This window comes from Galeopterus variegatus, unplaced genomic scaffold (genome assembly GCF_000696425.1).
Source record: "Galeopterus variegatus unplaced genomic scaffold, G_variegatus-3.0.2 Scaffold325, whole genome shotgun sequence".
NCBI classification, from domain to species: Eukaryota; Metazoa; Chordata; class Mammalia; order Dermoptera; family Cynocephalidae; genus Galeopterus; species Galeopterus variegatus.
This window is the reverse complement of record NW_007726436.1, coordinates 1,016,198-1,043,324: the sequence shown is the minus strand read 5'-3', so window position 1 is coordinate 1,043,324 and position 27,127 is coordinate 1,016,198. Positions and strand designations below refer to the sequence as shown.

The following is a 27,127-nucleotide window of genomic DNA, read 5'->3' as shown; positions in this document are numbered from 1 at the left end:
GCCAGTGAGCGCACTGGCCATCCCTATATAGGATCCGAACCCGCGGCAGGAGTGCTGCTGCACACCCAAGCGCTGCACTCTCCTGAGTGCGCCACGGGGCCGGCCCCAGAGCAAGCACTCTTGATGACATCCTGTCTCTGCAGCTACTGAGAGAGAATATCCTATTATTATTGGTGAGAAGAAAAGTATTACAAAGATCACCTACTGATAGAAAATCATGACTATCAGAGAAGTTTTAAATTTATTTAAGATATCATGCTGACACAAATACACGCACACAGTAGCACATTCTAGACAGATAACAGGAAAGAATTAAATGCTGTTTTAAGCAATTATGGTTCTTAATTTGCTAATGACATGCATAATCATCCTGTACTATGTAGATTGAGCTCATGACAATTACTTATATTCTTAAAATACCAGTTTTCACTTCCTGCAGTCTTACTTTTATACTAAAGCAGTTGTTCCCAACCAGGGACATTTTTGATCCGTCTGCCAGGGACAATTTGGCATTATCCGGAGATATTTTTTGTTTGTCTGTCACAACTGGGGAGAGGAGTGCTACTGGCATTTAGTGGCNCCCCTCGGACGGGAGCGCCGCCGCGCTTCCCAAGCGGCGCACTATCCAGTGCGCCACCGGGCCGGCCCAGCATCTTCATTTCTAACTAGCAAACCCAGATGGCAGTTATCAGAGTATCACTCTGTCACCACCAGAAAAGACCATGTTTGAATCTGGGGAAATGGCAATATCAGGTAGTTTTGAATTTTTCCAGAAAAGTGGTTAAAAACAAAACAAAACAAAACACAAGATAGGTGCTTCTGGGCCGGCCTGTGACTCACTCAGGAGAGCGCGGTGCTGATAACACCAAGGCCACGGGTTCAGATCCGATATAGGGATGGCCAGTTGACTCACTGGCTGAGTGTGGTGCTGACAACACCAAGCCAAGGGTTGAGATCCCCTTACCAGTCATCTTATATCATGCTGACACAAATACACGCACACAGTAGCACATTCTAGACAGATAACAGGAAAGAATTAAATGCTGTTTTAAGCAATTATGGTTCTTAATTTGCTAATGACATGCATAATCATCCTGTACTATGTAGATTGAGCTCATGACAATTACTTATATTCTTAAAATACCAGTTTTCACTTCCTGCAGTCTTACTTTTATACTAAAGCAGTAGTTCCCAACCAGGGACATTTTTGATCCGTCTGCCAGGGACAATTTGGCATTATCCGGAGATATTTTTTGTTTGTCTGTCACAACTGGGGAGAGGAGTGCTACTGGCATTTAGTGGCCAGGGATGCTGCTAAACATCTTGTAATATACAGGACAGCTCCCTCCTCCAACTCCCAACAAAGAATTATCTGGCCCAAAATATCAATGGTACTAAGGATAGGAAACCCTGAGCTGGCTGGTTAGCTCAGTCAGTTAGTGTATTCTGTTATAACACCAAGGTCAAGGGTTTGGATCCCCGTACAGGCCAGTGCCCCCCAGAAAAGAAATCTTGTAGTAGAGATTGCAAATTTGTCATCTCTCATGGGCTAAATCTGATATATACATGTTTTTATTTCAACTACAATATTTCTAAATTTTAAATTAGTTGCCAACATGCAAATTTCTGGTTTCTGATGAAAATGTGGTTGATATGGCAATTCTGGGCCTGTATTGCAGCAGGGTTTTGTACTCTCCAGTTTCTACTTTCTCCTATTTTACACCTTCCCCATTTGACTCATTTATGTTTCCTGACAGCCCCTATAGGCATTTGGGCTTGTGCTCTTTGTTCTATACCTGTACTCTAAATGTTAGGCACAAAGCAAGAACCCTTAGGTTTAGGCTATGATCCCTCCTCTGTGATTTCCTAGAACCATTCCATGTTATCTGCTGCTGCTCTTTTCCCCGTTCTCTAACAGTAACCATGACTCAAAACCCAACTTTTGCCTGCCTTGACTCATCCCCAAGTTAGCTGCTTAACATTGTTCAATAGCATTACTTTTGTGTACTGATTGAGCAAGTGATTTGAGATTGTCCAGTGATTCATAAGACAGATCCTCCAGTTCCTTCTTGGGATTTGTAGGCTGTTCTGGAGATTCTTCTAAGTCCTGCTGTGGATCCCTGATGCCGAGTTGCGTAGTTTCACAGATGCTGCAGAATAAATTAAAGCATTATGAGACTATTTTAAATGAAAAAAAGCATGGTATAAGGTTTAAGAATGGTCTTAGGGCTGGCCAGTTAGCTCAGTTGGTTAGAACACAGCCTTAGAACTCCAAGGTGATAGGTTTGGATCCCCGTACAGGCCAGCCGCCAAACAAAACAAAAATGGCCTCAACATTTTCATTATTTTATATGAGCGCTAAAGGGAAATTTCTAGGGGAAAAACTGATGGGAATTAGCGGAGGGGCCACTAGGACTTAAGAAACAAAATTGAGAATAATGGAGATGCTATACTTTTCTCCTTTTGACTTATACAATATCAAAGTGGGTTATAGAGGAGGTGGTGCTAATGAGTTATCTTTAAGGAATGCTAGAAAAAGTTTCATCATTTTATAAGAAGTCAAAATATACATGATTTTTCTTAAAAAGTAAAGTGTTAGTACTTTTGACTGGGGGGAGCTGTCTAGTTAGGTCAGTTGCTTAGAGTGTAGTGCTGATAACACCAAGGTCCGGCGTTCCATCTCTGTACCACCAGCCACAAACAAAACAACAAAAAAAACTTGACTTGTGGCATTGGAACTGGAATTGGAAAATGATCTCTTTCAAGTTGAAGGAATCTAAACCTAATATACATATACAGTGCATAGATTTTATTCACAACTGAACTACTCTCTAAATTCAAATGTGTTACTTGGAGATTTCTGGATTAGTTATTGTATGAATACGGGAATGTGAACCCAAAGTATGAGTGGCTGTTCTAAAGTTTCCTCCCAGTGACATTACGGGGGATGACAACTTAGCGAGTTGCAGAATGATAGCATCTCAAATTACCTGGGACAATCCTTGACTTTAGCTTACTTGCACTGTACAGCCTGGGTTCCTTGACCCTTGTTCCTCACAAAGTCTTCCTCCAGCCCAGCCTGCTTCAGGGTGTCTCGATATCGTTGTTCTGCTTCTTTCCTGGCAAGATCCTGTGGAATGGAAATTATTCTGCTGTAGCTGTCTTGTAAATTAGCAGATAATTCCAAATTACTTGCTTAGTACATCCTTACAATACTATCCCTACCTCTGCTGCCCTTAGTGTTGGGCATAGATTTGTATGAAAATTACTGAGAGCCTTGTTTTCAAGCCTTAATGTGTACATGAACCACCTTAGGATCTTGTTAAAATGCAGATTCTCATTTTGTAGGTCTCAGATGGGGCCTGTAACTCTATATAACACACCCAGGAGATGCCAGCTGTTGATTTGGGAGCCACATCTTTGAAAAGCAAGGACTTTGGCAAGACCAAGTGAGACCCGGGTGGAAAAAGATGGACTAAAACCATTCTAAGATTTAAAAGCAACCAATCCATCATCAAGAATACTAAAATATAAAAAATTGAAAATAAGGTGCATTAAAAACATTCTAAACAAGATAGATGGTCTGTATGTGGACCAGACGAAGGTTATTTTCTGTTTAAGTAGTCAAGAGCAAAATCATAGAGTACTTTGTATTTTTCCTAGAGTGGTGAAAGATCTGTTGTGATCTAAAGAGTGAGCTTGCTTGAAACAAATTAACAAAGAGAATAGATCAGCATGAGAGATTTTGAACAATGGAAGTTGCTAGGTAATCCCAGACAGTGCAGAGTGTGTGTGAGAGAGATACAGGTAGGGAGGAGTGGACCCAGCAAATCCTTAGATAATGCACTAATTGTAAAATGAAGCTAATGCCCAACAATTGGAACTACTAGGAGCCCCCCCCCCTTTTGTCTGAAACTGGGGAGGAAAGGAATTCACAGAGACATTCAGCCTAAAACTGTCTGGGACGGTGGCCTTTCTGGGCTGTTCAAGTAGCTACAGCACTTCCTTAGGGAGATTTCAATTGAATCTGGCTTCTCTAAAAATCTAGAGAATATCTTAAAATGATTCTCCCAGCCTGAAAGCACTTAATCTGGAAAGAGCCTTGTGGGGTGTTTTGAGCATCCTAACCCTTAGAGTTCTATAAATGTACCACAGTTCCAGAGGCTGGGGATGCCCAGGGGCACCAGCACTGCTGCAGGAGAGATGCCTTCCCAGGACTGAACGATGGCTCCAGACAGCAGAAATAGCAAAACAGTCACTCTGTCTCTAGGATCTAACCCCCACTCTGATTCAATCTGAAAGCTCAACTACAGCAGTCCGCCCTTATCGGCAGTTTTGCTTTCCATGGTTTCAGTTACAATCAACCATGATCTGAAAATATTTTGAGAGAGAGCATATTCACATAACTTTTATTACAGTATGTTGTTATAATTGCTCTACTTTGTTATGAGTTATTGTTGTTAATCTCTTACTGTACCTAATTTATAAATTAACCTTTATCATATATATGCATGTATTGGAAATAACAGGGATCAGTACTATCCATGGTTTCAGGCATCCACTGGGGGTCTTGGAATGCATCCCCCATGGATATTATAGATGCCTTTGGAGTCCAGTCTTGGATGAAATCAGCCTAAGCAGCATTCATCATTGTACTACTTATTCTGGGAAAAGATGACAGTAATAAAATGGGCCCAATTTAGAATTTTTGAGCCTCAAGGAAATGTTTAATACCAACATATTAAAATTATTTCATAATTTCTAACAGCCCTTTCATCCAAGGCAGAAAAAAATGAGTGATGGATTAATTTTACCTTAGTAACTTGTTCGAAGAGATAGGGCCTTGTTTGTATTCTCTTCCTCATTTCCTCCAATTCTTTCTTATACTCTTTGGCTCTTTTACGGTCATTGTTCCTGGAATTAACAAGATTTCTAGAAAAAACATTATCTTTTCCAATCCAGTATACCCTTCATTTCAGTTAAGCAGAGCAATTCCCATGTACATTATAAATTCCTGTCTAGCAAAATCCTTGACTCCCTGCAATTACAGACGACTACCTAAAAACTCCATTTTGTCAGATTTCAAGGCCAATGATTTGCTGAATCCCAAGACAGGCATCCCTTTGACACATGGAGGACACTGACCGGTTCTCTTTCAACTTTGTTTTGAACACCTCCTCCAGGCTTTTATGGGGATCCATGGCTTTTGCACGCAAGGTCACCGATTTAGACATCTCTTGACACTTCTTTTTGTGCACCTCCAACCACTGAGGAGTCTCATCTGCTTTCTCCCTTTTTTCAAGTGAATTTCTAAAGGGGAGGCCAAAAAAAAAAAGTACAGATGACCTACTTGGGTATTTTTAAAAGCAATCTTGGTAACCTCTCTGGAAAGTAAGTTGGTGTTTTCTATGAATAAGGCAGATAATTTACCATAGCTGGAATTTTCAGAAAGATTAAGATCCTGGGATTACACTGGCAGATGAAGCCTTTCCAGCACTATGGACACAGTGATTTATCTCCCACCCCAGAAGCTGTTCATTTATTGAAGTGGAGAACATGTGAATTAAAACATTACTTAAACAGCCAAACACTTTAGGTCTTTTTTAGGCTTCTTGCCGGTCTGGAAACAAAATAATACTAACAGGTACCATTTGTTGAGCTACCTAACATGAACCAAGTATCATTACATCCATGTAACCCTCACAACTGCCTTATTAGGTAAAGAATGTAAGTCCCCTTTTTATAGGTGAGGAGATTGAAGCTCAGAGAGGTTAAGCTGCTTGCTCAAAGCTGCCCAGCATGCCAGTAGAAAAGCCAGAATCTCTGACTCTGAAGCCTTTGCTCTTGATCACTGATATAAACAATGGCTGGAAGGTGCCTGGGTTCATGGTCCTTTGGAATACAAATCTGCATTTCCAAAGAGAACTGGATGGTTAGAGCTTGGTGTTATAACACCAAAGTTCAAGGGTTCAGATTCCTACACTGGCCAGGCACATACAGACAAAAACAGAAAGAGAACTGGAAATGGGCCTCCTTCAATGCAGATAATTTGGGGTCAACCTGCAGCACTTAGTTTGTGTAATTATCATTCTATAAGGTATAATGGAGAGTTCTACCAAAAGGAAAAACAATCAAGACTCTTGCATTTGGATGTCAACATTCAAATGGGCAGATGAGGAAGGGCATGAAAGTTCAATCTGCTAATATGTCAGACTCTCTACTGCTGGAAAGCAGACATGTACTACTCCTCCATAGGTGAGCCAGCCTCTTGTTCATAAGGCCAGCCTTATTGGGCCCTCAGAATACTGTTATGTTTAGCCTTGATTTAGTAGCTCTGTGAAATTTGAGGAAGAAGGGAGTATCCTTTGGATCCTAAATATGTTTCTATGAATAGGTTCCTGGTACTCCCCTGAGCCCCATGGGAAGGTATGAAGATGTTCGTCCTTTCCTAGAGTAAAGCCACTTGTCACACCATGGCCTCTCCTGCTTACTTGGGCTCAGAGGCCTAGTGGAGGAACTGAGGAACTCTTGCTGGGAGTCTGGCTCAGTGAGAACAATACCAGGACAGTGTCAGGTCAGTTGAGATACAAATAAGTAGGCTCCTGCTTCCCAACTGACTCTGACATCTCCACAAAATGAATCCCAGAGAATCTCAAATTTGTGCAATGGATGTCTTTATTTATTTATTTATTTTTGTAGCTGGCCAGTGTGGAGATCTGAACCCTTGACCTTGGTGTTATAACACCACACTCTAACCAACTGAGGGCTCATCTTCTTTGTGGTAGGTTCAGCCACCTGCTGTCATGCTTCTCTGAATTCTTGTTCCTCATAGCTACCTTCCTTTTACCTGTGGGCTTTTACCCATGTTGATCTCTCTGGAAATTCTTTCTCTCATCCTTTGTCTGGCTAACTCCTTCTCATTCTTCAGGTTTCACTTTAGACATCTATTCCAAGAGACAACAGACCCCTGTCCCAGGCTGCCCAGTACCCTCAGTCCCTTATACTCTCCCCTCATTACACTACTCACAAAATATGGTAATTGCTTCTTTGCTTTTCTGTATTTCAGATTGGATATTAAACTCTAGGTTCCCTAAGGTGTCTCCCACCTTAACATTGTGTATGGCACAGAGTAAGTTCCCCATGAATATTTGTGGAATTATGGCCAGCTGTTCTCCAGCACCAGGTGTATACAGCCACATGTATTCCTTTCTTGACCAGAGAATTCCCTTTGGCCCTTGAGGTGTCTCTGATAACAGGAGAAGAGGCCCAGCAACAGAGTGGCTTCCACCATTCAGGCCAAGATCAGAGAATCATGAGTCTCATGTGGCCTGACCACTCACCTGACTGCAGATTCCCTCTTTCTGGTTGCATCGGTGATGTGCACAGGGAGGGTGTTGACAGAGAGGGAAGCGAGACCATTCAGAGAACGACTCCTTGGCAGGGGTGTAGCTGGTGGCTGTGGAGAATTCTAGAAGAAATGAAGTCTGGTAATGGTGGAACAGCATTGTGCTTAGTTTCTATCTTAATGAGGATTCAATTTCAGTGAAGGACTGAAAATGAGTATTCATATTTTTCCTGGGAATAGGCAAGGATAATGAAATCTCAGGTTTAATAACCAAGACTTGGATAGCAATCCTGAAGATTTTAATCAAGTGAGAAGTGTTCCTTGGAACTGGTATAGGGACACAAGCAACTGATCCTAACTCCCTGCCTTCCAAACCTGCTTGGACTTATTTCTGCAAAATCTCTCTAGAGAAAGGGAAGGAAAGGAAGTGTTCCTGTTGTCTTGAGTTTACAGGAATATGGATCTACTTACAACTGAAATGGTATTCAAAAAAAGTTAAGACAGAAAAATGTCATTACAAGTGCTTTCCACTGAGCCCCAGGCCAGCCCTGCCTTCCAGGCCTCGGGCCCGACCCACGCATAGCTGCCGGGACTCTTACCCTCCTCTCCCCAGAGGTGGCAACAGCACAGTGCCGCTCGGTGTGATGCAGGTTGGCAGTCCTCAGCAAGAAGGGCTTGTTGCGAGTTGCCTCTCGAGTTTCCCGTCTTTTGGCAGCTCTTCTCTGGAAGGTCTTGTAAAGACCCTCATAGTCAGGGACGACAGGATTCACCAGAGGCCGGAATCCAAAGTCAGCCTGCAGAAACCCAAGCTTTTCCTCCTGGGTTCGGGTGGCTGTGCGGGGCTGTGGGTCAGCCCGGCTATTAGAGGAGTTGATAGGGGAGGAGGCCACCTGGAGCATGTCCAGGGCCCTCATCTGGATACGAATTTTCCTGAAGAGCTCAGCTTCTGTGGAGAAAAAGTCAGGGTGGCGATGGGTGAGAAGGGACCCAGCCTCATACCATAAAGTATGGGGAACTTTCCCTCTTTTAAGCACCAGCAGTAGTGTGCTGAAGCTGATCATTAACTTTTCAGGAATTTCGTGAGCCCCTGTTGACATTAGGTGGGAAGCTTGAAATTGGCCACATTAGGAGTATTTATACCACAGAAAATGGCAAACATTATGAACCAGCTTGCTTTTTTATTTTTCTGGAGAGCTTGTAAATAAACACTGACCAGGACATCACTGCCTGTGCCAATCAGGCTGCAGAAGCAGCTGCCTTTTACCAAGATGAAGCTGGAGGAAGTGGGCCAGTCACCTGCTCTTCTCCAAGGTTTCCCCATCTCAGAGCAAGGTCCCACCATCCACCCAAATGTCCAAGCCCTTTGCCCTAATTATCCTTGACTCCTCCCTCTCTCATCTCATCAGTCACGAGTTCTTCTGTCACTTCCTCTTTAACCTCCCTCCTCTCTATCCTCTTTTCATTGTTCCTGCTACTAGTTCCATAATTTCTCAACTGAATTGTTGAAGTAGCTTCCAATTAGATCAACATCCTTCCAATTTTGCCACCTCCTTTAATTATCTATATGACAATTAGAGTGATCTTCCTGAACTATATATCTGATCATAAGCCACTTGCATAAAACCCTTCAGTGGCTCCCGAATGGCCCTGGATGAAGTCCAATCCCCCTAACATGGCCTACAAGGCCCCTTGGTCTGGCTCATGCCTGCCTCTCCCCACTCTCCCTTGTCTCGACCGTCTACCTTTCTATCCCTTGAATATGCTCAGCTTTCTCTTACCTCCATGCCACATCTATGCCTCATCCTCCCTCTTCACTGAATTAACCATGGCTCATCCTTCAAGGTCAGCCCCAGTGCTCCTTTTCTCTGGGAACCTTTCCTAACTGCTCCCACCCTTACCACACCGTCTGATGAGTCAGGCCCCTCTGCTAGATGTGCCATAGGACTCCCATGCTTCTCCCTGTAATCCTTGTAAATGACTCATCACAGGTGTAATTATTTGTCAGTTATCTGGCTTTCTCACCTGCCTACAAACTCTTTGTCTGTTTCTTCACCATAGAACAGAGGCTGGCGCACCGCACATGCTACTGAAGAGTGAATAAAGCCTGAGTCCTTATTCAGAGCTATACTTTTTGAAATGTGTAAATAGTCATCCCCAAGTAATTCCAGTGATTGTTGCTACCTCACCAGGATGAGGGAGGGGTGGGGGAGCTTTCCTCAGGGGCAGGTGGCTGGCAGTGGCACTGGCTTAACCTGATCCATGGGTATCTCACTGGTTCTCTGCTCCTGCACCTGTGCTGGGCAGAGGCCTTCACAAGCATTCACTGAGAGAGAGGTCAACAAGATTAGCCTTGGGGGACGCTGCAGGGCTCCCCACTGTATTGATAGACATAACCCTCCCTCTCGGTCTGCACTGAGTGCACAGACTCTAGTGGGTCCACCCGAGAAGCTCATCTCCAAGCCAGGCTGACCCCTGAGCCCTAACTACATCCCTACAGTGCCTCTTGGTACCCCCAGGCAGGAGGTGGCAAGGATGTCTTTACCCTGGAGTTTATCTCCCATGGCTGGCTCCAGAATAGACTTGGGGATCCTTTTGGTGGCCTTCTTCTTGGGGACCTTGGCCTTAGTTGTGGAAGCCAAGTCTTTCTGTCGAGCAGCTTCCTTTCTCTGCTGCTCCTTCTCCAGGAAGCTGAAGGGCTTCAAGGAAGAGAGGAGCAGTTCCTTCCTCTTCTGGATCCCTGCCTGCCTCCGGGCCTCGCTCCGCTCCACAATCTCCTGATAGAGAGGGAGGTAGACGTGTGCAGGCACAGGCTGTGCCCGGAACTGCCGGTGACACTCGGCCTCCTCCTGGCCCTGCCTCTGGGCCTGCTGCCTCTCTTGCTCAAAGGAGGCAGGTGAGGCCAGCCACTGGGCCTTCTTCCGGGCCTCACGCAGTGTCATGCGGAATGGCTGTGGGACGGTGATGGATGATGCCCAGGAGCTGACACTTCTGTGCTGAGAGGGAGGCCTGGAGCCTAAGGGGGGCTGGGACTGAGCTCTGGAAATGTTGGAGGGAAGGTTGCTCAGGGAGCTGCAGTGCCTCATGGAGCCACACCTGGGGGAAAAGTAGATCTGTGTGGAGAACAGGGCAATCAGGAGGCCCAGATCCTCCCTAATCCTCCCTTCCTGGGAGGTCACAGCTGACTTCTCAGCCTAACATCACAGCCCCACATGCCTCTATGCCCATAACCCTCCCAGTGAGGCTTCCCTCCTCCCCACAGGTAATTCTAGAAGCCCTAATGGTAAGTCTCTTAGAATTTATCCACAAATTGCCACTTTGCACTCTAATATTTTCATAGAGAGAGAGAACAGTGCAATGGGACAGAGCAGAGCTTTAGAGCCAGCCAGACACAGGTCCAAATCTTGCTTCAAACCTTGAGCAAGATTCTGTTGGAACCTCAATTTCTTCATACGTAGAATGGAAAAAATATATATATCTTACAGGGTTATTGGGAGGAGAAAGTAAATATTAAATGAGATAAGATATACATACATATAATAGACTTGGCCAAGTAATGAATCTTGTTGTCATTCTCAGGGGAAAGCATGTGTGGGAAGGGCATTCCTTTGATCCGTTCCAATGCTTCACTGGACTAAGGGTTGCCCAAAGTGATTTAGGATTGTTGGGTAGGAATTGAAATGGTTGGACACCAAGGCTGATTCTGAGATAAAGCAAGGATCAGTAGCAACTTGCATTGGTGGTTTTTGTTTTATAGAGAAAAAAGACGAGTCCCAGAGCCATGACATGTCATGCCTGGAGTTGGGGAGTAGGGCAGCTATTGAACTGCAGTGACTTACCTCAGAGACCGAGGGTACTGGACCTGTGGCTTCCCCCTGCCCCTGTCTTGGAAGAAACTCTCCAGATCCTCATCATCTTCAGACAGGTCCTTATCACTGTCTGGGTCAGACTGAAAGAGAGACTCCAACAGACACCATCTGCCTTTTTGCTTTAGTACCTGTAGGGTCTCGTAAAAGCTCCCAGTAGAATCAGAAGTAGAATTTGTCTCCTCCTCTGGGCTGAGGAACTCATCCAGTTTGCCAGCCCTGGGCAAAACCAGCCCATCCCCAGACAGCTCCTCTTCTGCTTCTGTGTCTGAGGAGGATTTGGGGGGAAATATCTAAAATGGGATAGAAACAGACTGTGGGTCAAACTATAATTTCAAAGGTATTCAAAACATAAATGTTATTTTATTTTGAATAAATCTCTGTATATAGGGACTGGCGAGAAAAATAAAATGTGTTCCTCGCTCTAAAGAAATTTCACAACCTGGTATATGGGGTGTGCTTGGTTGAAGGGCAGAAAAGGGAAAGCAAAGAGCTAAAGTTGGTTCCCTACTCCATGCAGTACGATAAGGATTTACAGAGGACGTACTCTGAACCATGCATTCTGTCCCCTGCACTCCAGGAATCCTATCCATGACCTTAGCCACACTCTCCATCCTGCCTTACTCGGGTTTTATCTTCATGTTGCCTATCTTCCTTCTCCTGCCTCCACTGTCTACACCTCTGCTTTCCTCATATTCTAATTCCCACTCTATCACTAGGAATGGATGATTAACAGGGGAAATGGTGTGGTCTAGCTGAAAGACCAACATCCTATAAAGTGGGATACCCAACCAGCTTTTAAGTACCTTATTCATTCATAAAATATTTATGGATATCAAATGTGCACTGGACATTTGGCTGAGAACAAGACAAACAAGCTCTTTACTCTCATAAAGCTTACATTGTAGTGAGAGAAGACGACAATATAAGATGATAACATATTCAATGATAACCATAAACACTGTGAGGTTATAGATTGATGGAGTACATATGGGAAGCTTTTTTGTTGATAAAGCCCATCAGAAAAAGGTCACTAGGAATGTACCTATAATAAGTTAGGTTTATTAATTTGCTGCAGTACACATGGAAAACCATAGGGAATGAGGGTGGGGGCATTTTTCTAGGGTTGGCTTGTCCTGATTGATTCTGAGGAGGGTTAGGGGAGGAAGAGATCAACTTTAGACGGGTGCTGTCAAAAAGTGGGCACAGTGTAGTAAGTAGATGAATGAGCAATTTTTATTCAAAAGGTGAGAAGAACATGGTGGGGTGGGGTAATTGATAATGTAAGCATTATCATTTAGAAGAAGGGGTGTTAGTAATTAAGCAGCTACAGTGTGGCTCTGAGAGCAACACTGTTTTCTGCTGATCTTGCTGCTGCCCTTATCTGTGTCTACTACAGTCTGAATTATATTTTCTCAGTCCTGGGCTGATTTCTATTTTTCTCATTGTGGAGGAATTTTGGATTGACACCTGGTTGATGAGGAGCCAGCCTTGCTAAGATCTGGGGTAAAAGGGTTTGGGGTTCAAGGAACAGCAAATGCAAAAGCCTTGCGGCAGCGTCCTGGGAAGGAACAAATTTTGAATCTTGTAAAGGTAGAAAGAGGGTCAGTGTGGCTGGAGGACAGTGGCATGAATTGTCCTCAGGGATGCAGGCGTGGGGCCAGGATTGGACCTTAGAGGATAAGTGGTTGCAGAAGGGAAGCCATTTGAAGATTGGCCACTTCAGTCCTTCAGGAGACACTAGGTGTTGTTTTTACAGGGTTCTCTAAGGTCCAGCTGAAATACTGGAAAGAACACTGGATTCTGAGTCAAAGGTAAGTATATGTTTTAGCCCTGGCTCTGCTACCGAAGAGTGTGTGATCTTGGGCAAATTTCTTTCTTTTTTTTAAAAAAACGACTTCATTGAGATATAATTTCCATATCACACAATTCACTCATTTAAAATGTGCAATTCAATGGTTTTTAGTATATTCACAGAGTTGTGCAACTATCATCACAATCGAGTTGAGAAAATTTTCATAGCTCGGAAAAGAAACTCCATACCCTTTAGTAGTCACTATTTCTCCAAACCCACCCACACCACACCCCTAAACCACCAATCTACTTTCTGTCTCTATGGATTTGGGGACAAGTTTCTTTATCTGTGCTTCAGTTCTCTGGTCTACAAAATGGGGACAACAATTGTACTACTGGTCATTGGGTATTTGAGAGGATAAGCGAAAACTGAGTGCCATCGCTATGGTGCCACGAAAAGCCAGGTATAATGCCCAAGCGACTCGGTCCCTAATGCAACTCAATCCCACGCCCCGCCGTGCCACTCCCCTGCTGGCTGTCTCCAAGGCAACGTCAAACGGTTTCCTCTCTGAGGGATCCCTTCTCGGGGCCCGGTCTTGCTTCCTCCCTTCTCTTTTTCTCCTTACCTGACGGTTCCGCTCCGCGCCGCCGGAGGCTCCCGCAAGCCTCCCCACGGTCATCTTCTCAGCTAGGCAGAGCCAGAAGCAGCGGTGACAGTGACAGTGACGGTGAATGCAGTGGCAGCGCGGGCTACGAGGGGTCACGTTCCCCCTTTCTGGCTTTGTCCTCTGATAGGCTTCCAGGGCCGCCTCCAATCCATGCCGCCCAAAGACACAAAGGCGTTTTCTGATTGGTCTATTTTCTTGGCGCGTTTTACTTCCGCGGTGACAGTGACAGTGACGGTGAATGCAGTGGCAGCGCGGGCTACGAGGGGTCACGTTCCTCCCCTTTCTGGCTTTGTCCTCTGATAGGCTTCCAGGGACGCCTCCAATCCATGCCGCCCAAAGACACAAAGGCGTTTTCTGATTGGTCTATTTTCTTGGCGCGTTTTACTTCCGGTTCTGCGGACGCGGCTGAAGCAGCACGGGATTGGAGGGCTCTGCTCCGGAAGCACTACCCAAGGCGGGCCTCGTGCGGCTCCTGCCTCCGGGCAGGTCAACACCATGACGGCTCGGCCCGCTGTCAGCCGGTGGAGCACTGCGGCCGCAGCTTCCCGTAGAGGCCCGTTGGCCTCCTGCCGGAGGTGGTCCAGCGCCTCGGCACACACCGTGTACGATGTGGTGGTGTCGGGCGGAGGCCTGGTGGGCGCTGCCATGGCCTGTGCCTTGGGTAAGCGCATCTCCAGGCCGAGAGTGGCGGGGACCTGGGCTGTGGAGGAGCGACGAGGACCGTGGGAGCACCGGCACTGTTTGCGCAAAGACTGAGTGTCCCGGATCTCGTGGTCCATCCCCTGCCCTTCTAGAGGATCCCCACAGCCCCCGGGAACGTGTTTGGCCCTTCAGGGTCCGGAAGGGTCAAAAGTGGGAGGGGCCTTATGAGTCGATCCACGGCGTGGGGAACAGACCTGGCCAGCGTTATTTAGTTGTGGCACAGTTGGAGGGCGTCAGGCTTTGTCGCGCTGGGGTAGGCGTTTTTTAAAAACAGCTTTATTGAGATACAATTTACATTCCATTAAGTCTACCTATTTAAAGCGTACAATTTAATAGTTGTACATTCACAGAGTCGTGCAACCATCACAATAAATTTTAGAACCTCACCCTAAAAAGAAACGCAGAACCCATTCGCAGTCGCTGTTTCTCCCCATCTCTTCATCTCTTGGCAGCCACACCCCCACTTTCTGTCTTTATAGATTTGTCTTATTTGAGCAGTTCTATATAAATGGAATCTATTTAATGTTTTCGAGGTTCATCTATGTTGCAACATATCAGTACTTCATTCCTTTTGACGGCTGAATAATATTCCATTGGGTGTGTATACCACATTTTGTTTATGCATTTGTCAGTTGATGGACATTTGGGTTATCCCCAGTTTTGGCCTACTATGAATGATGCTGCTATGAACATTTTGTATACATGCTTTTGTATGGACATGTTTTGGTTATCTTGGATCTATTCCTTCCACTGGAATTGCTGGGTCATATAATAACTGTGTTTAACATTTTGAAGAATTGCCAAAGTTTTCGAAAGCGCCTGCACTATTTTACATTCCCACCAACAATATAGGAGGGTTCCAGTTTCTCCCAATCCTTGACAGCACCTGTTTTTGTCTTTTTGTGTATAGCCATCCTAGTGGGTGTGAAATGGGATCTCATGGTTTTGACTTGTATTTCCTGACTAATGATGTTGAATATCCTTTCATACGCTTATTGGTATTTGAATATCTTCTTTGGAGAAATGCCTGTTCAGAGCCTTTGCCCAGTCTTTAATTGGGCTATTTGTCTTTATTATTGAATTGTCAGAGTTCTTTTATATATTTTTGTACAGATTACTTATCAGATATATGCTTTGCAAATATATTCTTACATTTTGAGGTATTTTTACTTTCTTGGTAATTTTTTGGGGGAGCACAAAAGTTCTAAATTTGATGCAGTCCAGTTTATCAATCTTTTATCACTTTTGCTTTTGATGTCATAGCTAAGAAATCATTGCCTAATCCAAAGTCACCAAGATTTACTCCCGTTTTTTTCTAGGAGTTTTATAGTTTAGCTGTTACAGAAGTCTATGATCTACTTTGAGTTAAATTTTGTGTATTCTGTGAGGTAAGGAATTTGCCTTTACATGTTTAGTTTAAGCTGCTCCATTACCAGGTGTGGTAGATATTACTTATTTTCATATTTTATGTGAGGAAAACATGCTTAGCAAGATTAGCTAAGGACCAGAGTCTCACAGCTGGCCAGTAGTAGAGTCAGAATTTGAACCCAGGTCACCTAACTCCAGAGCTGTTGCTTTTAACAACTATACAGTGGCTTTCAGAAATTTGATTTGAATTTTCTGGCTTCAGAAATTAAAGGTCACTAGTAGTGTGAAAGTCTTTTTTGACTTCAGAATCATGGGGTGACAGACACATCTTCTCTGGGGTGGCTTCTCTTCTAGGGAATTGGTGGGAAGCAATGCTTTGTTTGAGCTAATGGGCTCAAGTCTCAAAGTAATATAAAACATAGTATCAATTATTGAGTGCTTGCTTGGGACAGCATGTTTTTAAATGTCCTACATACATTTTAATTTAATCGTCATTGTAATCCTGAGTGTAGATTGTGAAGATAAGGAAGTGAAAGCTCAGGAAGGTTAAGTGATACACCGAAACACGGGTAATTAGAGATAAAAAGCTCTTTTGAGACAGACAAGACTTTCTCACAGGTTTAGGTATGATGGTACTTCAAAAAGTTCATGGAAAATAGAATTAAAAGATAAAACAAATCTTTTTGAAGATCCCTTGTATAAACCTTTGACCCCTTGTATATAATCCCTGACAGCCTTTTGGTTGTGCCCATTGGTAAATGGGCTAAAATAGTGGTTCTCAAACTTGAGTGCATTTAGGAATCACCCGGGTTTTTGTTTTTGTTTCTCAGGTTTTCAATAACGAAGATAGGCAAAGATATAAAATTTAAAAGTTGCAAAAGGCTATAGGGTATATACTCGTAGTATAAAGTGTATAAAGTAAGGCTTCTATTATTTATTGTTAGCCCCCAGTTCTCTTCAAAGGCAATCATTGTTATCAGTTTGTATGGGAATATTTTAAAAATGAAGATTCCAGGTGACTCTGATTCATTTTGTTCAGGTTGGGCCCACAAGCCTATATTTTAAACAGTTACCTCAGGAGAGGAATGCAGATCTTAAGACCACACTTTGAGAAGGAGAAATACTGAGAAGAACTTAATTTTCTTTTAGTAACTTTACCTCCTTTTATACAATTCTCTATGGTATGTACTTGAAAAATTTTTCAGTCTTACTAAAACTTTAGTGTTCATATTTTGGTGTTTTGCTCCCGTTGTATTAGCTTTTTATTTTTTTCTATTTTGTTCCTTTTCTCATCTCCTCCCACCGCACAAGGAGGGAAAGCAGTGGTGCTTTCTTTTGTAAACTTATACACAGAATTCTGTATTGTAATTGTTTATTTTTCTTACTCTTCCACACAAGAATAAATTCTTAAAATTCGAATGAGTTTAAACAATTACAATATAGAATTCTGCTTATAAGTTTACAAAAGAAAGCTCAGAGCCATGAAAGCCTAGGGAAGCGACGTTGGAGTGGGTAGGATGGAGCAGTTGCCCTTAGGTCAAGGCAAAGAGGTATGAGGGAAAAGAAAGCAGTCCCCCTGTGCCAAGCATGTCCTCGCACCCCATTCTCCACAGCAGAAACAGCTGTGGTGCAGCTGCACGGCGAGGAGGCCATGCCCACCCGGTGGGTTCAGTGCCACACACTGCCTGTTCCATGGGGCCGACTCAGATTCTCACACTTTTTACTATGTATGTTGTAATACTGTCTCTCTTTTCATCTGGATTCTAAAATATTTTTAAGAGGTGGTAAAGGTTTGTGGGCTTTCTTTCAACATTACTAAGTAAAACCTCTAGTGTTTCTTCTCTCTCTGGTAATAATATCACAGTTTATTTTTCCTTCCTGGCAGCAGCAACTCATACCCTCTTTCCTTGTCTTTTCCCTGTAGCTTTGTCTGAAACACTGTGGAGGAGGCTATATCTGTGCTACAAAGTCAGTCTTCCAGTAACAAAGTCCCCAAGTCCCATTTTTACTTCACTCTACAGATGTTTTAGGATCAGATTTGTAGGCACAATTCATGCATTTTTTGGCCCCTTTTTCTTTCCTAAACTCTAATTCTTTATCCTTGATTTAATCTTAGGACTGCAATGAATTTTGCTAATTTATTCCATTTTTCTGTTAAACAGGAATTGTAACTTTCAGTGACTTAATACTTTGAGGGCTGGAAATATCTGGTGTCTAAATACTATAGTCTTTCTTTTTTTTACTTTTTTCCTCCCTAGGGCATTCTATTTGCTAGTTATGGGTTTTGCCACTATTTGCTTTTTTGCACATTAAATGTAGAAGACTTTGTCTGGAGAAGCCAGTTGTGGGTAGGGTGGTTCTCATGGCTGAAATGGTGGTATATGTTATTTCTTAGGACTCTGCCTGGGTAGTGTTTTATGTGCCCTGTAAGAAATTTGTATTGTAAGGGCTAAGGAATTAGTTAATCTGTTGTTTCTCTTGAAGATGGGAAAGGGAATAAATTCTTGGTTTTCCTAAAATGAAATAAAATGTTGCCCTTTTTATTTCTTTTTTTTAGGATATGATATTCACTTTCGTGACAAGAAAATCCTATTGCTAGAAGCAGGTCCAAAGAAATTATTGGAGAAATTGTCAGAAACTTACAGCAACAGAGTGAGCTCCATTTCCCCTGGCTCTGCAACCCTTCTCAGTAGTGAGTAGAAGATCCTCTCTCATAGATCCAATCTCCTTTCTCTCTTGGCTTTGCATTGTGTCTCATAGGGCAGAGTCAACAGAGCCTTTGATGCAGAGGGAGCTCACTGAAGTGGGTGGGGAGTAGGGGGTGGGTTTGTTTGTCCAGTGCATACTTGAAAATGAGGAACCCTGAAATTGTTAATGTGTAAACTCCCTGTCTGGGAAGACATCCTCGAGACATGTGGGTCCATCATGTAGACTTACTTTGTGATGTAGGTCATTATGAACTGATGGAACTGAAACTATATGAGTTAATTATAAACATTCATTTCTAGTAGCAGCACCTTTATTCCCAGAGCCAGCCCTCTAGTGAGCTAGGGAGCCTGCATGTTAAATGCTTTTGGGGTTACAGATGAATGTGTACACATGGAACTAGTTAGCAAATTGTCTTTAGGTCTTTGGAGCCTAGGGACTCAGGTCCCTGTGAGGTCGATGATCTACAGATGCTTTCTCTTGTAGGTTTTGGTGCCTGGGATCACATCTGCAACATGAGATACAGAGCCTTTCGGCGGATGCAGGTGCCTCCTTTATCCTTTTCACTTTTGGCTACATATCTCGGTCTGTCTTGTGTTAAGATTTTGGAGTCCACATTCTGTAGGTTTTTTGTGAGTGTGGGAGGAATCAAAGTTCACATTTAGTCTAAGGAAGTTAGGAGAAGCATTCCTAAGAGAATTTTCTTTTCAATTTATATCTCCTGCCAGAGAGGCTGACAAACTGATTTTCTGTTCTGTCACTTGGGAAAGCAGGACTCAGTTTCTGATGGAGAAATGTTTCCCTTTCCTTGATTTTAACACAAACTTTCCTTTTCTACTTCAGGTATGGGACGCCTGCTCAGAGGCCTTGATAATGTTTGATAAGGATAATTTGGATGACATGGGCTATATAGTGGAGAATGATGTCATCCTGCATGCTGTCACTAAGCAGCTGGAGGCTGTGTCTGGTGAGGCACCCATCCCTTCCATCACCATTCACTTGCTGGGAAGTGAACTGCCTTAGGATCCCTTTTACAGATACTGAATGTCCACCATACAGAAGTCCTCTCATGGTTATCTAAGGGTTGTCCTTTTTTAAAAAATAGCTTTATTCAGATACAATTTACATATCATAAAACTCACTCATTTTAAGTGTACAATTTAATGATTTTAGTTATAGAGTGGTGCAATCATAACCACAATATCATTTTAGTACATTCCCATCACTTCACTCAAAAGGAAACCTCGTGCCCATTTACAGTCATTCTCCATTCACACCCCTATCCCCGGCAACCACTAATCTGCTTTCTGTCCTCCTAGATTTGCCTGTTCTGAACAATTCATATAATTGGAATCATACAATATGTATTCATTTGTGTCTGATTTCTCTCTCTGGGCATAATATTTCTGAGATGCATACATGTTGTAGCATATATCAGTACTTCATTCCATTTTAATTGCTGAATAGTGTTCCATTGTGTGGATATAATGAATTTTGTTTATCCTTTCATCAGTTGATGGACATTCGGGTTGTTTGCAATTTTTGGTGATTGTGAATAATGCCGTGAATATTCATGTACAAATTTCGGTGTAGACATATGTTTTCATTTTTCCTGGAATTGCTTAGGATTGGGATTTCTGGGCCATAAAATAATTATATGTTTAAAATTTTCAAAAGCTGCCAAACTGTTTTCCAAAGAGGCTGCATCATTTTACTTTCCCACCAATATATAAGGGTTCCAATTTCTATACATCTTGCCAACAATTATTTTCCTTTTTAAAAAAAATTATAGCCATCCTGGTGAGTGTAAAGTGGTATCTTATTATAGTTTTTATTGCACTTCCTTAATGACTAATAATGTTGAGTGTCTTCATGTGCTTATTGGCCATTTGTATATCTTCTTTGGAGAAATGTCTGTTCCAAATCTTTTACCCATTTTTAAATAGGATATTTGTGTTTTTATTTTTGAGTTATAGGTGTTCCTTTATATATTCTAGTTATACATTTCTTATCAGATATATGAATTGCAAATATGTACTTCAAAATTTGATGGAAAATAGAATTAAAAGATAATACCAATCTTTCCATGAACTTTCTGAAGTCCCTCCTATCTCAAGGTTCTACAGAGAGACAAACTGGAAGTAACTTAAGTGCTTTTTGATATGGGATAGTAATTTATCCATGTAGTGAAACACTGTGCAGCTTTTAAAGATAATTTGGGTTTAATATTTAGTCACTAAGAAAAATATTCCATAATATATTGGTGAAGAAAAATATGTGTCATATGATCCCACTTGTGTATGTGTATGTGCATATCCATGAATAGGAAATTGTCTGGAAAACTATGTCAGAGCTCTAACTGTAGTTGTCTCAGAGTGGTATGATTTAAGGGTGATTGTTTTTTTCCTCTTTAACCTTTCTTTGTTGTCCAGACTTTAACAGTAGAACCATTATTATTATTATTTAAACTGTTTTATTGGGGTATGATTTACATACAAAAAGCTGTAGATATTTAATGTATACAACTTGATGTGCTTGGAGAGAGCATATTATTTTTATGATCAAAAAAATAAGATGATTTCTAGTGGGAAGAAAAATCTTATGCCATGTAGCACTTGTTCAGCCCGTGGTGGTCCTATCCTGACTCTGAAAGCACACCTGGGCTCAATTAGGAGTGAAACCAGAGGAGCAGGAACATGAGGATGGGAAGAAGGAGGAGCGCAGGCTGAGAATTCAATGAGAGCTTATATGCCTTCTTATTTTTTTAAACCGAGTTATCCCTGTGGCATCTGTCATTTATCAGCTCTAGACCATAGCATTGATTACTTATATGTTTAGATTTTACTGTTCTTGTTTGGCAGTAAATAACAAGACATTGCTGTCCTGGGACCTTGCTTTAGGTTTAGTTATGGCTTTTTCCTCAGCCTGTGTGCCAGCCTTTCTAATGTTTTGTATTTTTCCTCTTCCAGACCGAGTGACGGTTCTCTACAGGAGCAAAGCCATTGGCTATACCTGGCCTTGTCCATTTCCCATAGCAGACTCCAGCCCTTGGGTTCATATTACCCTAGGTGATGGCAGCACCCTCCAGACCAAACTGTTGGTAGTTGAAGATTCTTCTTTTGCCAGGGGTCTTGCAAATCTACATCTTATCCTAGACTATAGGGCCTCTAGTTTTAGATCTAAGCTATAGTTTAAATTAATTTTAGGCAAGGCTTCTGGTTCTAAGGACTAGTATCCATTCAAGCCAGCTCACGTTAAGATGGTCTTGTAAATCCTGTACAGGAAGCAATCTTATGGACCATCTTAGGGCATGAAGTAAAGGATAGCTGGGTCTCATAGGGACAGGACCCAGTGTCAGAAGAAAGAGGCTAATCTTTCCCTCTTACTCCTGAGGTCTATCATCTCCTTGCATCTCCCATTTTTCTTTCTTTCTGCTCAACAGCTTTCCCTTTACCTGGCAGCTGTTCCTAACGTTGTATCAGGACTGTTCAGCTCCAGTGCCTGCCCCATACTGAAACTTTACTTACTGCCCTCTAGCTCAAATGTTAAGAAAATCTGGCTGAGTATATGGCTGGCACCTCTTGGGTCAGAGTTCCACCTATGGCTCTGTTGGCTGGAACTGAGGTCACAGATTGTAGGGCTACTTCTCTAGGGGCTGTAAGGCAGGCCTCATAGAAAGTTTCCTGCCACAGATGGGCTTTCCAACATTTGAAGCTAGAGAAAACTTTAAGGAGTAGACACAAACTTCTGGAGCAGTTTGATTTATGAAGAGGTTGTAAGACTTAGCAGGCTCTTGTCTTCATGCAGATTGGTGCAGATGGTCACAACTCAGGAGTACGGCAGGCTGCTGGAATTCGGAATGTTAGCTGGAACTATGACCAGTCTGCTGTTGTGGCTACTCTGCATTTATCAGAGGTAAGATCCTGAGATGCCATCTGGGGACCTGACTCATAGATACTATACTTCTCACAGAACTTTTCTTCTCTCTATTGCAGGCCACAGAAAACAATGTAGCTTGGCAGAGGTTTCTCCCCTCTGGGCCTATTGCTCTGCTCCCGGTAAGAGGCCCTTCTGACTCGTCTGCTCAAACGTATCCAGCCTTCCTCTTTTAGGACCTCACTTTCTCTTAGCCTTTTTCTAGTTTCAAGGGAATATGCCCAGGCTAATTTTGTTTCCCCTTCTTCCTTTATGCCTGAGAGCTCCTGAGTCCAGAAGAGTTTTAGCCTGAGTTACTGATGTTCTTCTTTTGACACAGCTCTCAGACACCTTGAGTTCCTTGGTTTGGTCCACATCCCATGAACATGCAGCAGAGCTGGTCAGCATGAATGAAGAAGAGTTTGTGGATGCCATTAACTCTGCCTTTGTGAGTAGCAAATTGTCCAGCTGATGATGTGTTGTAGGGGCAGATACAGGAAGGTGGTTTTGAATAAGGAAAAAGGACTAACCAATTGGCAGCCCCATTGTAACTTGATCTGGATTATGTGGAGGAGGGCATACTGGGAAATGCAAAGCAACAGAAATCACAACATGTATGCTGTTTTGAGGGTCGTGGGCTGCTGTTATAATGACTTGAAAGAGCTACCTGGGTGTTGGTTAGCATTGGCCTTTTTTGAAGCTGTTATACTTTGATAGTTTTAAATAGCTCTGCTAGGTCCCAAGTACCTGAACCTTTGAAACCTGAAGTGTTCCCAGGGAGGGGCTGAACACAGAATTTGAGAGTAAGCTTTGTAGACATACATGGGTTCAATACTGGTTTTACCTGTTAATCTCCTGAAAAATGGAAATAGTATCACCAATCTCTCAGGATTGAATAAAGATTTTCAAAATGAGAGAATTTACGTAAAATGCTGAGAACATATCTAGTACGTTGTACATGCTCAACAAACGGTAACACTTATTCTAGAGTAGACACAGCCTTTAGATAATATAGGCAACAGTACTTTTGGAGCTTAAATGCCATATTTACTTAAATTCACTAATAGTAATAATTGATAACATTTATTGAGTGTCAACAAACGGTAACACTTATTCTAGAGTAGACACAGCCTTTAGATAATATAGGCAACAGTATTTTTGGAGCTTAAATGCCATATTTACTTAAATTCACTAATAGTAATAATTGATAACATTTATTGAGTTCTCATTCTGTGCCAGGTACAGGTTAGAGTTTTACATGTATTTATTTAATTCAGTAAACTTTCGAAGTAGGTACTATTATTATCCTTATTTAGAGAGATTAGGAATATGCCTGAGGTCTTAGTGAAGCCCACTGAGGTCTTAGTGCTAGTGGCAAAGCTGGATTCTGAAATCATCTCGCCTTTAGAGCCTGTGCAACTACCAGTCACTATTCCCTCACTCTGAAGAATTTAAACTACTCTGCTGTGTAGTAGCAACAAGAATAAAAGGAACTGGGGGATGATTTTAGCTTGGTCATCCTCCAGATGTTGGTTATCTGAATAAAGCTTCAAAGCCTCATCCCCCCGCCCCCTCCCCCACAAAAAAGAATAAAAGGAACTGAATACACTGAAGTGGATTCCAAGGTAAATGGTGAATGCTACTCCTCTCTGGGTCATTTAGTATATTCCTGGCACAGGCCTAGCACCTTTGCAGTATATTTATCCAACAATAATTATGAGTGCCTTCTATGTAGCAGGCTCTGGAGATAGAGACAAATGAGACAGCCCCTGCTTTCAGGAAGCTCATAGTCAAGTGAGGGAGAAAGATGCGTAAATGATAATCTCAGTACAGAGGTAGAAGTATGTATAGGATGCTGTGGGAGCATACAGGAGGAAAACACACTCAGGCAGAGCAGGGTTTAGGGGGAGGTTACAAAAAGAGCTGACATCTTCTGGATGCTCTGAGGTGAAGTACAGGTAGGAGGACATTCTAAGCAGACTGGAGTCCAGGAGGCAAGAGGATATTGTATAATGAGCTACACTGTGACTGGGGCATGGTTATCAAGAGTGGGGACAACTGAAGGATGAAGCTCAGAGGTTGGCAGGGGCCAGTTCATGAGCAGTTTGGTTTGATCCTAAAACCTGTGGGGAGTGATGGCAAGTTGAGTTCTGCATTTGAGGGGCTTGTCACTTGTGGTCAAGATCAATTTAGGCATGTTAGGTAGCAATACCCTTAGCTTTGGTTAAAAAAAGGGTTTCCTTGTTGCATTTTTAATTCCCTGCTAGTCACTGATCACATTTCACTTTGTTTGTTTTGTGGCTGATGCTGCTCAGTGGAGTGATGCTAACCATACAGACTTCATTGACTCAGCTGGCACCATGTTGCAATATGCTGTTGCCCTTGTGAAGCCCACTAAGGTCTCAGCTCGCCAGCTGCCCCCAAGTGTGGCCAAGGTGGATGCCAAAAGCCGAGTCCTGTTTCCTCTTGGGTTGGGACATGCTGCTGAGTACGTCCGGCCTCGGGTGGCCCTCATTGGGTAAGACGATAACAGCACAGGGCCGCACCTTTCTCACTGTGCTGCTAGAGGCTACACCTGAACTCTGCTTTATTCTCAGGGATGCAGCCCACAGAGTCCATCCACTTGCAGGACAAGGTGTCAACATGGGCTTTGGAGATATCTCCAGCTTGGTCCATCACCTCAGTACTGCAGCCTTCAATGGGAAAGACTTAGGTAAGGATTCAGGTGCCTTAGAGAAGTATCCAGAGGTCACAGTCAGGGAAGAACAAGGCCCCAAAATGGCCCGCAGTAGCAAGATGAAGTGGACATAAAATGTATCTGGTTTGTTAGGAGAGGGAAGAAAACTTTATTATTGGATTAGGGATTTAACCTTTCCTCTGTCTTCCAGGCTCCATGAGCCACCTCACAGGTTATGAAACAGACAGACAGCGTCACAACACTGCTCTTCTGGCTGCCACAGACTTACTGAAAAGGCTGTATTCCACTAGTGCCACTCCACTTGTGCTGCTCAGGACATGGGGCTTGCAGGCCACAAATGCAGTATCTCCACTCAAAGTAAGAGGTCACTCATGTCTCCAAGATTCTTGCCCCCCAAGGAATGACTTTGCAAATGACTCTTAATTTCTGCTTTTTTTTTGTCCTTTTTGAGACCGGCCGCACCGCACTCAGCCAGTGAGCGCACCGGCCATCCCTATAAAGGATCCGAACCCGCGGCGGGAGCGCTGCTGCACTCCCAGCGCCACACTCTCCCGAGTGCGCCATGGGCTCGGCCCTTAATTTCTTTGAATTAATTTTCTTGGCTGTAAAATTATTATCTTTATCTGTCTACCTTCTCCAGTGTTTATGAGCAAAAAAGTTCTTGCTGGGCTTGTTTGTGTTAAGGCCCACATCTGAGCAATAACTTTGTATATAGGAAGGACTTAAAATAGTGAATAGGGACTTGTAAAGATAAAGATGTTTAAACAACTTTTGCTGGTTGGCCAGCTGCTTCCCTGAGAAGCTTACATTTAAAGCTACTTTTTTCTTTTCTTTTCTTTTTTTTTTAAAGCTGAAATAAAGCAGGGACTCATGGGAGGAGTATCTATATGGGACTTACGCTAGTTTTTGCTTTAAACACTTTAGATATTTTATTTTAAAGTATCTTGTTCACCTGCCCTTATACCTTACAATGTCAGAGTATCACTTACTTTGTTTCATTTTTCTCCAGGAACAGATTATAGCCTTTGCAAGCAAATGAGTGCTCCTCTTCTGAAGATTATGTTGATGAAAAAAGTACATCCTGCCCCAAGACCATCTCATATTTTCAAGATTTAATTTAATTTAATAAATTTACTTTACATTAGAATTCTTGTCTCTTTTTCTCCTCTGCTTAATGGGACTATGGAGCCCAAATAATAAGTGATAAGGCCATGAGGAGGGTGTATTAGCCAAGTCTAGGAAAAAAGCCCAAAGGAAGACTATTGTGATTTGGTTGAAAAGGAACTTTTTATTACTAAAACAAAAATCATTAGGTGTTGTCTCACTCATTTTCACTTGTTAACAATCTTTTCTAAAGAGATTTTATACAGTTGGTTGTATGTGTATGTTTTTAATGCTGGTCATAAATTTATACAGCTTTTTGGTAGATGTAAGAATTAGATACTCAGTTGATACATTTTTATTAGAACTGCTGTTTTAAAATTAACAACATTAGAATGCGAATTAAATATAAATTGCTTTAACCTTTGCTATAAGTGCACTGGACATTCTGAAAAGAAAACCGAATCTTATTAATGCTAGTTATTACTTCGTCATCACAGCACCAGATTTCAATGTTATTTATGGCTCCTCTCTGGAACACCATTGTCTGTTCAGAAATAATAAATATTTTCATTGCACAGGTTTGAAGAGTTCAGGAACCAGGTCAAAAGGGAAATTGATTAGCAGCAGAATTTGTTCATGTTTGGTGGCCAACTGGAGGGAGCAGTGTTTTGCTGTGGGTTTTTGAAGAGCTCACTTCACAGTACCAGAGATGCCTCTTGAGATCTGTAGGTCTGTTAGATTTGCATACTGTATAGAATATCTTGCCCAAAAGTCTGACTTGTATTATTGTTGTTATTATTATTAGTTTTGGTGGCTGGCTGGTACAGGGATTGAACCCTGGACCTTAGTGTTATCAGCACCATGCTCTAATCAACTGAGCTAACCGGTCAGCCCCCCAAAAGTCTGATTTGAAGATGAAATGAGAAGAAACAGTCTGCTTTTGAACCAAGTTAAGCTATTCTTG

The 27,127-nt window shown here is 42.6% G+C and overlaps 2 protein-coding genes across 2 annotated transcripts; one reads left to right on the top strand and one right to left on the bottom strand.

Moving 5' to 3' along the window:
• Window positions 1–1,537: 1,537 nt before the first annotated feature.
• FAM161B (family with sequence similarity 161, member B) lies at window positions 1,538–13,705 on the bottom strand. The gene is given in 9 exon segments (XM_008567530.1): window positions 1,538–2,150; window positions 2,991–3,130; window positions 4,815–4,914; window positions 5,146–5,310; window positions 7,341–7,468; window positions 7,945–8,291; window positions 9,888–10,438; window positions 11,182–11,501; window positions 13,629–13,705. Coding segments are annotated over 9 exon segments (1,980 nt in total). The 5' UTR covers window positions 13,683–13,705; the 3' UTR covers window positions 1,538–1,975.
• Window positions 13,706–14,092: 387 nt separating this feature from the next.
• On the top strand, window positions 14,093–26,206 carry COQ6 (coenzyme Q6 monooxygenase). Its single transcript, XM_008567529.1, has 12 exons — window positions 14,093–14,331; window positions 18,298–18,432; window positions 18,933–18,991; window positions 19,290–19,413; window positions 21,416–21,546; window positions 22,254–22,361; window positions 22,442–22,504; window positions 22,702–22,809; window positions 24,677–24,879; window positions 24,959–25,074; window positions 25,250–25,416; window positions 26,069–26,206. Exons 1-12 carry the CDS (start codon window positions 14,166–14,168, stop codon window positions 26,096–26,098), a joined length of 1,410 nt encoding a protein of 469 aa, XP_008565751.1. The 5' UTR covers window positions 14,093–14,165; the 3' UTR covers window positions 26,099–26,206.
• The last annotated feature ends 921 nt before the right edge of the window (window positions 26,207–27,127 follow it).

What these genes read in the sequence shown, in the direction of transcription:
- COQ6 (XM_008567529.1), top strand. Translation starts at nt 14,166, where the DNA reads ATGACGGCTCGGCCCGCTGTCAGCCGGTGGAGCACTGCGGCCGCAGCT. An exon ending in TGCCATGGCCTGTGCCTTGG is followed by an intron (nt 14,332 to 18,297) that starts GTAAGCGCATCT and finishes TCTTTTTTTTAG; the next exon opens with GATATGATATTCACTTTCGT. An exon ending in GCAGCTGGAGGCTGTGTCTG is followed by an intron (nt 19,414 to 21,415) that starts GTGAGGCACCCA and finishes TTCCTCTTCCAG; the next exon opens with ACCGAGTGACGGTTCTCTAC.